We start from the raw sequence: 12,606 nt of genomic DNA, 5'->3' as shown, positions 1-12,606 counted from the left end.
AATGCTAGTAATAAAGCCTTAGGGCCTTGTGCTATAAAGGCACTGAGCCTCAAGCTAAACCACAACACATTTGCATATCAGCGTTAAGTGCTTTCAGTGTGAATCTCCATCATATTTTTATATGCAGCTTATATTTTATCTTCGAATGCCCTTTTCACACATTGACACCCACAGAAACAATACAATAAGAATTTAAAGTCTTCGCTCATATGCACCTGATTATGCTGTGCTGCCAGCAGTGAAACTGTGTTTACATGTAAAGTGATACCGAGCTGCACACTCTGTGTCCCTTGTGAGTTTCCATAGTCAGGATCCCAGATTAGAAGCAGTTAGAAGAACTGACATGGGAACATTTAGAGACTGGCTGGGGGTATGTTTACATCTTTGGTATTTTCAATGCCACCGCAGCCTATAATGTCTCTGGAGGTTGTCTGTGGTCGCACTGTGATGGATGGCCTATCTTCAGTGCTCGCACATGGGCTATCCTATTAGCTCGAGTGGAAAAACACGTGGCTCTGGCTGGGATAAATTAGGCATTCATTTTTTTTCCACAGTTTTTTTTTAACCAGTAAATATTGGACTTCCAAGTGTGTCATAATAATCCATATTTCAAAGGAATAGTTTGACAGTTATACGCTTATTTGCGTGTTTGCTGAGAATTAGCTGAGAAGATTGATACAACACTCAAGCTACAGCCAGGAGACTGTTAGCTCAGTTCAACAGCTGGCCTGGCTCTGTCCAGAGGTTAGATAAATGTATATCCAGCTCCTCTAAAGCTCACTAATTAACATAACTGTAATGACAAAACTCCAGGAAGTGAGTCTGCCAAGAAATAGTTTGACATTAACCCCCCCTCCCCTATGCTAACTTTCTCCTGACTGCAGCTCTGTATTTAATGGACAGATATAGAGGGGGTGACGTATTTCATCAAAAAGCCGATGGTATTTTTCAATTGGGTTTCGGGTTTATTGCAGTTTATGATACTTACATGTTTTGTTCAGCGAGATAATATTTGCTAATAAAAGCCACTTTTATGATTTTTGTTATTTAAATGCATACTACACATATTTCACTAGAAATAGATAAATCTACAAGTTGAAAAGTTTGACTTAAGTAAAGTCCTCAAAGTGGACAAGATGAGTAGTTTCTGTGTTTGACGTAAGGATATTTACAAGTGCACTATGTAAGAATTGGCCTTCTGTCTGATTCATACTCAAAACAAATAGGGGGCAGCATTTCACCGGAGTTAACGCTGACTGCTGCTAACTGTAGCTGCTGTTAGCTTTTTAGTTCAGTTAGCAGTGCAGCCATCGGTCCAGACTGAGAGCTCAGAGCACCAGGGGTTGCTGGTTAGCATGCTAGCTTCAGTAGATATTTCTCCAACACAATAAATATACGTCATAACCTCAAAACTGTTATTACTTCACATTCTTCTAGTTAGTTTTTGAATGTTGTCACCTAAAATTCTTACATATTCCACTTTTAATGTCCCAGATAGCCTCTGTAGTCTCATTTAGCCACTTAGCAACTGCCTTTTTAAAGACACCCAAAAGCTTAAAAATTCACGAGCGAGGTATTTACTGAAGTATTCTATCTATGTCATAGGACGGGACGTGAAAATCCTTTCAGCTTTTTTTTTTTTCTAACCACAGACCTTAGGCATCTAACCAAAAACCCATTCAAATAACCCTTTGACTTCTAGTGGAGAGAACCAGAAGTACAAAAATGCTAACTCATTTCTGGGTTCTAGGGCTCATTCCTGCAGCACTCTCTAAGAGTGAAAGCAAATAATTGAATTTCCTGAAGTCCAACTGTTTCTTGAGCAGTATCAGTCTTTGAGGGGTGTGGGATTTCTAAACAAATACTCAGAAGCCACCCTGGCACCTGTGTGAATAGTATGTCCTATCAGTATTGACTGCAAAGGAGCTAGGGGACTAGTTTCATCGGAAAGTTTCTGCCTCTTGGAAGTATGCCAACGAAAGAGAAAATCAAAACTTGTTTTTAAATTGTTTATCAACACCTCAGCTCTGAATATCAGTGACTACAAACTACAGCTGCACCTTAGAGCATCTAAAAAGCTGTATTAACATGTGCTCAACACGTGTATAAACTCAGTATCACAGTCACAATGAGTTCAATGAATCCTGTTAGTGTTGTCGTTGCTCATCTGTGAGCAGCCCTCACTGGACCTGACTGGGCTGCAGAACTGGTTCCACACAAAGAAACCCTGTGATTACAGGCTGACTAACAGGTTGTTAACCACTGGCTGATAGGACAGCACGTATATGGATGAATAAGTAACATTTACCAGCCACTCTGAACTCAACAAGCGCTTCTTAGAAGAGAGACAATGAATCAAGAGATTGACGTGTCCTGTCGGAGTTGCTGCTTAATCATTTAATTATTTAATCTATACTTCCAGTCTCTCTTTGACCAGAATGAATCACCATAATAGCACGGAGAGTACGAGCTAATTTCAATCTGTCATTACTGAGATTAAGACGTTTGTGAGAGACTGTACCATTAGAACTGTGGCCGTTAAAGTCATTTCTCAACCCTGTTTTTTTTGCGCTACAATGATATTGTGATTAAACATAGGGTGTGAACTGTTTCCCACCATTCAGTATCTCAAAACCTGCTTGTTTTTTTGTGCGTGTCTGCTCTGCCAGCCCGAGCATGCTCTCTGTTACAGTAATGTTCGGTGACGTTAAAACAAGCTCTGTCTGAACAGATTCATATTTCACTGGTAGTGAAACTGGCTGTAGAAACTCTCTATCTTCCCAGTCAAGTCCTTTTACTCACTAGTTTCTTCTCCTTTCCCCCCTTTTCAGTGCCCCCCTTCCTTACTTGTTTTTTTCTCCCTTTTTTTGTTTCGCTCTCAGGCGCACCAGGCTTTTCAGCTTGATAGACAGTCTGTGGCCCCCAGTGATGCCTGTTAAAGATCATGGAAACGCACCCTGTATGTCCAGTGTAAGTTTTTGACACAGCAGGAATCCTGCATCTTTTGGGAATGTGTTCTCATTTTCACAGAAGGAACTGAAGCTGCAGCTTATGATTCTTTTCATTATTTAGTTATCTGCTAACTCTTTTCCTGAGTGATTATTTGCCATTTAAAATATCAGGAAATTGTAAAAGAATTGTCCTGTCACAAGTTCTGAAAGCCAGAAGAAATTATATCAAACAGCATGTTTTGTGAAACTATGTTTGGTACATTTGCACAAAAAGTGACTTTTTGTAAATTCTTATTGGAGATGCTGATTAGTTTTCTAGATGAAGTCAATCTACTTACTGACCGATCCTTTCAGCTCAAGTGCCTAAAAATAAGCATTCTTTCTAATGGCCAGCGGGGGGCAACTCGACTGGTTGCAAACAGGAGTCTGATTGTATGTAAGCTTATGAGAAAATGACCCAACTTTTCACTTGATATATTACCTCAGTAAACCGTTTCCTGATGTGTTTATTGTCTCAATCGCTAGTTTCAAGTCTTCGTCAATACAGCACAATGTTCATTTTGTAAATTTTAAGTGTAAAATAGACGAAAAACCTGGATGTGCTTTTAGGTGTGGCGACCTTGTGATGGACGTCGCTACCACTGCTTGTCCTCTGGTTGTCAGTGAGATCCAATAAGAATATCCTTGACCCCTTTGTCTAAATATGGTCACTTCTGGCTCAAAACAAACAAAAAAACAGACGTCGCCATGATGTCTCACCACCACATCTCCATAAATAGCTGAACAAATCTGAGATATAGGCAGGGATTCAATCTGGAAAACAGGCTAACCTTGTGTCAATCTGTGGTTGCTTTAAAGGCCTCTAGCAACACTATGGAGTGATTTGTATTTCATTTATTTATTTTGTCTCAAACATATGCATGCACACGTGGCTGATGCAATAAACAGTCCCACCAGTGTTTTCAAACATGACAATCTGCAGAATTCAACTTTTTTTTTGGGAAAACAGGCTTTGCAGATGTTTTATGTTGAGTGAACAAACATCAAAGAAACACGTTTGTTAGACATTAAGGATGCACAAAATGTGTTTTGTTTTTTACAAGAAAAATCCACAGGGCACCTTTAAGTTTCAGTTTTTTTATTTGCAATCAAACCAAAGTGTACCATTTCTACAGTCATAACAGGGATGAGCCGAGTGTGAAAGAAAGTATTTATTTATATAAGAGTTGGAAAGTATGGTGGCCCTGAGAGCACAATAAACCGCAACTTCCACAACACATGCAGATAAACAAAAAAACAATACAATGAAGAAAACATTTTGGCCTTATTCGACAAAGAAAAGTCTGGATTGAAATAAAACATGGGCAAACTGACAAATTCACTGAATTGACAACAATTGCAAATTCAGAAAAAATCATTAAATGTGTTTTCCTGAAGGGCCAATGTAGAAAAGTATGTCAGTTATGACCTCAGGAGAAAGAATAGCTGAGTCTGTGCAATTTTCCCTCTTTGACAAGAGGGTTGGATTCAAATTTAGTAATCAATATATATTGGTGTTGCAGGAAAGTAGATCTGCAGGTCCAGCTCCGAGTTTCTGCTACCTTCTGTCTGGTCAGGAGAACTCGGTTGAACCCGTTGAGGGCCACACTGTGTCCCCGCTTTACCTTCCACCAACAACACAAACGTTACGAGACATACTGCAGGTGAGCGGCTTCTCTCACACACACAAAATGCCAAAAAGAAATCTGCAGATTGGGATATCTTATCTCCAGCAGGTCGATCTCAGACATGTTTTTTTCCTTTTTATTAGAGTGAGCTTAAAAGCTGTCGCTGCAGTTTTATTGCCACTGTCATATACAAGAGAATATTGCAGGTAAGTTTGTCTTTTTTACTCATCCCCATAAAACTGATTTAATTTGACTCTAGTCAGAAGAACATAATAAACATTGCATCCTTTAGAGCTCCTCAGTCGTCTTTTTGTGATCATTTGAGCCAACAAACTGATAAGATTGAGCTCTGACGTAGAGAGCGGCGTTCATATCGCTGTGTGTATGACAGTCGGGCGTTCTTCACCATTGATTGGTGAGACCTTTAAACTTTGACCAAGATGAGATAGCAGCTCAGAACAAAGTGGTGGACTTTGCCACACACTCACACCACTGAAACACAGATGCAGCTTATACTGTTGAACTAGTAACCACCATTGTGTGTCACTTGTGAATGAATAATCTCATCAAAGCAGGTGATTCTTAAACATAAAAGAAGACTTGTGTCTAGTTTGTGTTAATTTTAAGCTTTTGTTATGTAATATTTCCTTTAAGTTGCCTCTTTCTAGGCCACTCTGGTTGCATGTTTCTAAGAAATTCTCTTCCTTTGTGTCTTCGTTGCTATTTCAGAGCAGTGATGTAGGACAGGGTGAGGTTTGCTTGGTGCTGACAGACCCCAGTCTTCAGGAGGAGCAGCCAGAGAGGCCTTGTAGGCGAACAGTGGCCCTGTGTGTGAACACTTCCTGTGTGCTCACTTCCTCTGTCCTCGAAGCACTAAAATCCCCCGCCGCTTGTCGCATGCTATTCAGAGATGCCATCAAAGAACATGGTAGAGCTCGACTATGACCTGACGTGCCATTCAACCACTATCTCTTAAGGTTTTTAATCTTTTAGGACTGTGTGTACATGCCATCCTAACAGGGGAGGAAAGTAAATAAGAACATTTACTCATGAACAAGTCTGATGTACTTGTACTCTACTTGAGTATTCCCATTATTTGTTACTTTGTACTTCTACTTTAATACATTTAAAAAGGAAAATATTGTAATTTTTAAACCACTGTATTAATCTGAAAGCTATAGTTGTTAGCAGTGGTGGTAAAAGTACTCAGGTCTTTCGCCTACATAAAATGGCCTGTGTCTGATATATTATTATGCATCACATTATTAGATTGTTTAAGCTGCTATAATTGCTTTTTTTCAATATAATAACAATGCAATAAAATGACGATGTGAAATGGTCGCTTGTAGTGATGAACATGCAGAGAATGGGGCTTTATGGTGAGTTTAAGCTCATTGTTTAGCTGTTCGCCCACAACTTTTTTGTTCCGGTTCACTCTCACCGCTCTCTTAGCCTTGTTTGAAGCAGCAGCAAGGAGCTGTTGTCAGCAAAATAAATTCACTACCTGCTCAGCACCAAAAGCAGACAGACACAGAGACTAGCTGGTGCACAGAATGGAGCATTTAGTAGCTAAACAGCTGAATATTTTCCTCAGGAGCTGGAGACCAAAAACCGAGCTAAAAGAGAGTGAATTTTGGACTTGAACTAAAATGTTTCTGCACAACTGCTTCTGTGTGTGTTCATGAGCTTTCAAGCCATAACGTGGAAACAACATGGACACAACAAAGACATCAGTGCATTTAAACAACTTGTTGATAGCTGTTTGACGTTTGAAGCTTTAGCTTACAAAATGATTTTGTCCCAGAGTCATTGCTGCACTAGTGCATTCCCCCAAAACACAAAAATATTGCTTTACCTGACTTGCTATCAGGGTTAATGCTAATAAATAACTATTCTAACTAATCGAGGATTTTGAATGAAGAAATTGTACTTGCTATTAAATATTTCTACATTGTTGTACTGGTACTTTTACTTAAGTAAAGGATCTGAGTACTTCCTCCACCACTGCACCCAAACTAGTCTGCTAGCTTGGAGATAAACTCAATCAGTATCAGATTTTTAATGAACATTTCCTTTATAATACCATTTCAATTTTAAATGTCCAAATCTAGGTGTCATTCTGTGTGTGGAGCAGTCGGTTGTCGAGGTTTGCTCCGTGGATCCTGAAGGCAACTCCTCAGCCATGCCAAACTCACATTCACAGTCACTATCTGAGCCCGAGGCAAAGACCCCACCCCAACCTGTGAGACTGGATCCTGTGAGTCCTGAGATAACACCCAACTCCCTCTGCTCTCTCACAGGTCAGTCCCCCCCCCCCCCCCCCCCCCCTTCACAGAGTCCTGCGGTTTCCCTGTAACTCGCCTCATCTGAAGTGATTCCTGCAGAACATGCTCGATGTGTTGTTCTGTAAGGGGGGAGGAAAACCACTTGTTTTTTCATACACAAGTTTACAGCTCAGCAAGAGGCCTTGATGTGGCTTCAAGGCTTCACTTTCTGCTGTTTGTTATTCAGTGTATTCCAGCTGTCATTGTTTGGGACTATGAAATACAAACACATGAAAATTTGTTGGATTTTTGTCAATTCCCATGTCAGTTTGAATTGAGATGAATGTGCCTGCTCCCCATACGGCTTTACATTTCAGATGAGGGTGCAGTAACATTGTAAAAAGAAGTTTAAAGTAACATAGCAATCAGATTGCATGCTTCTGTGCATTTGTAAGCTTTATTGCCACAGGTATGTGTATATTTAAAATAACCTAACTTTGCAAGTATAGAAGAACTGCTGCTGCTTTTGATCAACCTCATTTCCTTAAAGTATCTGTTTTGTATTTCTTTGCTTTCTTCGATTCCTTTTCTGTTATGTAAACGTGGTGCAGAAAGGAGCAACCTAGATCAGATAATAATCTGCATCTGTCGACTTTGTGTCACAGTTGAGGGCAAAGATCACACTGTGAACCCTCTTGTTTCAGGCCCCTCTGGCCTTACATGTTTGGTCAGGTGGCTGAAAAAATAAAACAAACTTATTATCTCTTGCACTCGTGCGCAAATACTATCTTCTGGAAATTACCAGTGGAAAAAAGGCCCAGAGCGGAATGTACAAGATCGATTTATCAGTGTTAAACTCAGTATCTTATTTAAGGTTCGTGTTTGTTAGGCGGCAGCTCTCGTTGTTAAGTGAGATGGTGTTTAGGCAGGGAGTACTGTGTTGCATTTATCACTGCAATCTCAGATAAAAATGAAAAGGGATGTGTTTATCTCTCACACCCTGTCACAAAAGTACACACACTTTGAATCCTGTGCGTAGATGATTTGACAGCGTTCCTTCTAGTTAGGCGTCAATCCTCTCGAAAATATCTAAAAATGTAAATGAATAATAAGAAATAAGCTTGTCCCGAAAGAGTTAACGTAAACCATGTAGAAAAGTACAATGTGCATGGATTTTTTCCCGAAGATGATTTTGTGAGATAATTTTAAATAATTTTGTTTCTGTCTGCAGGAGCGATAGTTGGTGTGGATGAAAACACTGCTTACTCCTGGCCCGCCTGCAACCACTGTGGGAGCGACAACTTAGAGATGTTATCTGAAAGAGCGTAAGTTTAATCAAAATGGCCCCAATGTGAAACCTCATGAAAATCATAACTTTACTTTTTGTTTTCTTTCCACAGTGAAAACTTTCTCTGTGTTTCTTGCAAGTCTGTGGTTGACGAGCCGAAGACGAGGATCCAACTGGAAGTGTTCCTGAGTTCTTCGTTAACTAATTGCACTTTAAAAGTTAAGGTGAGAACAGTCTTTACATGCATTTCCAATATTTTGATGTCCACTGTGTGGTGAGTCAAGCTTAATGAATCAGAATGTTTCTGTATTGTCTTACAATGTGTAAAGTGAATCTTTTTAAAGGAATAGTTCAACATTTTTAGAAAAGCCCTTTGCGCATTAGATGAGAAGATTGATACCAATCTCATGTCTGGACAGTATATATGAGGCTATTACCAGTAGCTAGTTAGCTTAGCTTCGCAAAATGACTGGAAACGAGGGGAAACTGCCAGAAAAAAAAACAACGGCGCCTTTAAAGTCCACTCGTTAACATGTTATATCTCTTTTGTTTAATCTGTACAAAAGCCAGAGCACGAGAGTGACGATTTTCGGGGTTTATGTGTCAGACTATTTCTTGGTTGGGACCAGTAACTTCTGTGAGTCTCCAGTGACTTCCTGGCAACTTCTCCCACACTTTAGGGGTGTTAACTGTCCGATTTGGTTACCTTTGGACGGAGCCAGGCTATCTGTTTCCCTCTGTTATTAGCCTTCGTGCTAAGCTAATCTCCTGATGGTTGTAGTGTAGGCCAAGTCAACATACTGATTATTATATTGTTATGATGATATGAGACTATATATCGTCTGAAGGCCGATTTATAGTTGCACGTAGGCTGTGCCATAACCTACACAAGTGGCCTATGCCATTGTGAGCATTTATACATGTGCGGTTGATATGTTTACTAGGGAGACAACAGGTCATTATCCCCTGTTTTAGCACCGCCGCTAAGCATTGTGATGTCATATTTGCCTTTACCCACTTAGTCATTATATCCACATTTTGTGAAAGTACCAATAGTCATACCTACAAAATTGATATTGAAGTATTAAGTAAAAAATATAGTGATATTTGATTTTGTCAGCATGTCCGGGCATTTATAAAGTTCTTTTGAGGAGATTTTTAAATATGGAGATTTATGGCCATATCACTCAGCTCTGGTTGAAGCAGTGATCAGAGAAGCTTGTCTTCAGAGTGGGTGGACTGCTACAAACCTCTGTCTAGACTTAGGCTCATAACGATAAAAAATTAATTTTCACATCAAAAGGTCCAGGAAGTAAAATTCTGCACTCTATGTGCATCTGCATGACGCCATTTTTATTACATAAAACCTGTCTCGACTTTATCAGAAAACAAAGTGAGCCAAAGTGATAAAACTATCAGTGTTCTTCTTATCAGCCGATTTATAATTTAACCCATTCTATCAGACTGTGACTCACCAGCGAGCACAGTATGTTAGCACTGCATTTGTATTTACAATATTAAGACGATGATTAAAAGGACATTAACGGGCCACCACCTTCTTTATCTCTCCGACAGCTGCAGCAAAAGACGATCATGTCCATCCTGAACACTGCAGCACTGGAGGGCACTGAGGTAGGTTAGCGTTTTACAAACGGTTACATAACGCCGGGGCTGAACTGCACGGTGCATTGATCTTCCGTCAATATGTTCCTGAAAGCACAGTCATCTGTACATGTCAGCCTTTTCTGTGCTGAACAATAGAAATCCCAGAGTCATGCTGTTCATTGACAGTTGAAGGAATTTGCTGCCAAAATAATGACATAATCTTCCGCCACCTCCTGTATTTAGTGATGTTTTTAAGTTTGCATGAAGATGGTGGAGTTGTTCTAAATCTTTATGCAAGCGTTAATGCTCTTTAACTGGGGAACTGATGAGTGCAGAATAAACAAGAAATACCGCTGATCAATGTGCAAAGGTCAGGGCCTTGAGTGCACTCAAACAATCTTGCAGCGTAATCAGATTAAAAATCTTGCAAGTGGTTTTTTTTTCCGTGTGTGCAGGTAGTGGAAGAAGGTTTTAGGGACCTACAACAGTCTCAACAAGTAGTGTGTTTTAAATTTGTATGTTTCAGTTCCCAGGTTACGATGTGGAGAATGTCCTGGGAAAAGAGATAGGTCCCCTCGCCGTGTACGTCAGAGTCGTCACCAGGAAACCTGCCCTCTGGATCGGCCTGGAAGAGATCAGCCTGTGAGGCTTGTCAGGGCGATGATATCAATCCTCAGGCTTCAGCTGGCTCCAAGGATCTGCACACTAGGACTTGTTGGTCTGAGCCAGTTCAGCCCCCCACCCCCCACCCCCCCTCTGAAGGCCTCCCTGACAGCTTCAGGCTGTGCTGGGCTGCAAGAAGACAAGGTCTTGTTTGTGTTAATGATATGTGAGCCTGTGGACCAGGAGTTGACAGCCCAAGGGTAGACCAGTGGCATGCAGTGTGTCAAAGCAGCCCACGTGGTTCATCAGATGGGGTTGTGACTTTTTGACTGTAAACAGATTTTGGAAGCGGAAAGAAACTTATTTTTCAACTCATCTCCCTCTGTATTTAAGAGTACTGACAATATGTGTCAATAAAAGCTGTATTTTTGCTGACTTAACTTTCTATTTCCTGTTGCACTTCTTGTGAGAGCACACTCCCCTCGACACAACTTAACCTCTCTATGCAAAAGAGCACTCACAGACCGGGCGATTTCTGCACATTTTCAGCAATTTTTATTATAGATTCCATAACAAATATTTTCAAGGTTTCATACAAACTATATAAAAGATCATGCTCTGGCTCTTATACAAAGTTTGGAATTATAAAACATGTACCATATCAGGTATAACATCATGTAAATGCAGTGGTAAAATAATTTAATACAGAGAGAAAAAATCCCACAAAAATATGGCAGCAACATCATATATTTTCCAGTGCCATTATGGTAAGCTTAAAATACATCTGGTACAGATGGTAAAAACAAGAAGTCTGTTGAGGTATGTCTCCTAAAACTCAGTTCATAGGATTAATGAGTCTGTCACCGGCTCTCTGCATTAGAGGAGCCCGCAAAGGAGGAGTTGGGCATCTGCTTGAAGAAATCTCTGAGCCCGGTGAGCTCTCTGGTTAGCTGCTCGATGGTTTTATGAAGCCTGTCGTTCTCTGAGCTCAGTTCAAGCAACTTCTGTTGCATCTCCAAGTTGCGCATCTTGGCTTTGTCCCTGCTTTTCCTCACTGCAATGTTATTCCTCTCTCGCCTCTGTCGGTACTCCATGCTGAACCTGTCCACCGACTTCTTCGACTTCTCCCTCCCCATCTTCCGCGGGGAGGACTTGGCCGAGCTCACGTTGGAGGAGACGGGCTCCGGGGTGGTGGGGGGAGTCGGCTGCCCCGTGGGGAGGCTGACGGAGGTCTGGGCGCAGGTCTCGATCTGTGAGGGCAGAGATGAGGACATGTCGCTGTCGCTCCAGTCGGACTCCTGCTTGATGGGCGCGTTGAACGCCCCCTTCTCCATCATGCCGTCCGCTCTCCTCTCTGCTGTGTAGGCGGCTGACAGCTGCTGCATGCCGCCGGGCTGCACGGAGCTCTGCATGGTGTAGAAATCCACCTTCTCCTGCTTCACAGTGTTGAACAGGTCGAGGAAGAGCTCGTCGTTGCACAGCTCCAGGTTCGGCACGGCTGTCATGGACTCGATGTACTGGCTGAAGTCGATGGCGCTCTCGTCGTCGTACATGGCAGGGGCGGTGCTCAGCTCCACCATGGTGCCGTCCTCGGCCGCGCCGTCGCCCCTGCTGCCCGGCTTGCAGCCCCCCTGCTGCGGGCCACCCAGCTTGGTGCTCTCGTAGAAGTTAGCAGGCTCCATCGCCCAACTCATGTTGCATCGTGGAGACACGCAGTGAGAGTCCAGGCTGTATATGTCACACATGAATCCACGTGGTGAAGGAAGGAAATAAAGGTGTGAAAAAGTGAACCCACAAGTGTGACAGCACAACAACAACTTCACTCTCTCTGCACGCGCCTTTCTGCCTTTTCTTTTTAAAAAAGTTTTGTTTTGTTGTTTTTTTATCCCTGGGTGTTGACTGTCAGGCTCCTGTCATTGAAAACACTCACACACTTCTCTGAGGCATCTCTACTTTCGCGGAGTGTTTTGTATCGTTTGCCCGCTGACGTCACACGTGCCGCCCTCTCACGAGCCAGTCAAGGCAAAACGGAGGTCACGTGGTGTGCCTTAACTTCCCATTTGAGGAGAGAGGGGCGTGCTGCTCCTGACACCCACTTCTTACTACGACTGTATGAATGGCTCACAGTTGTTTACATACTGCAGCCGCTGGGTGTCTTGGATTAGGATTAATTTTCTCTATGATCTCTGCCTCAAACAGTCCTGGGAGATCATTTACTTGAATAAAAG

At 41.8% G+C, this 12,606-nt stretch overlaps 2 protein-coding genes across 3 annotated transcripts in view; one reads left to right on the top strand and one right to left on the bottom strand.

Annotated features, from left to right (window-relative positions):
• The window catches only part of spidr (scaffold protein involved in DNA repair), a 34,654-nt gene extending 23,836 nt beyond the window's left edge, over positions 1-10,818 (top strand). Inside the window, exons 12-20 of one of the 2 annotated variants that reach the window (XM_073492084.1) lie at positions 2,883-2,970; positions 4,514-4,654; positions 4,762-4,824; positions 5,348-5,546; positions 6,730-6,918; positions 8,114-8,207; positions 8,283-8,394; positions 9,746-9,802; positions 10,302-10,818. In XM_073492084.1, the coding sequence (XP_073348185.1) occupies positions 2,883-2,970; positions 4,514-4,654; positions 4,762-4,824; positions 5,348-5,546; positions 6,730-6,918; positions 8,114-8,207; positions 8,283-8,394; positions 9,746-9,802; positions 10,302-10,421 (1,063 nt within the window). In that variant the 3' untranslated portion in view covers positions 10,422-10,818. Of the gene's footprint in view, positions 1-2,882; positions 2,971-4,513; positions 4,655-4,761; positions 4,825-5,347; positions 5,596-6,729; positions 6,919-8,113; positions 8,208-8,282; positions 8,395-9,745; positions 9,803-10,301 lie in introns of those variants that run through there. The other variant, XM_073492085.1, reaches the window with a different exon arrangement.
• Positions 10,819-10,910: 92 nt separating this feature from the next.
• cebpd (CCAAT enhancer binding protein delta) lies at positions 10,911-12,316 on the bottom strand. The gene has a single exon (XM_073491967.1). The coding sequence runs from the start codon at positions 12,121-12,123 to the stop codon at positions 11,239-11,241; it is 885 nt and encodes a 294-aa protein (XP_073348068.1). The 5' UTR covers positions 12,124-12,316; the 3' UTR covers positions 10,911-11,238.
• Positions 12,317-12,606: the final 290 nt, after the last annotated feature.

The sequence above is a fragment of the Pagrus major genome, chromosome 21 (genome assembly GCF_040436345.1).
Source record: "Pagrus major chromosome 21, Pma_NU_1.0".
Classification (NCBI taxonomy): domain Eukaryota; kingdom Metazoa; phylum Chordata; class Actinopteri; order Spariformes; family Sparidae; genus Pagrus; species Pagrus major.
This window is presented reverse-complemented; position numbering and strand designations above follow the sequence as displayed.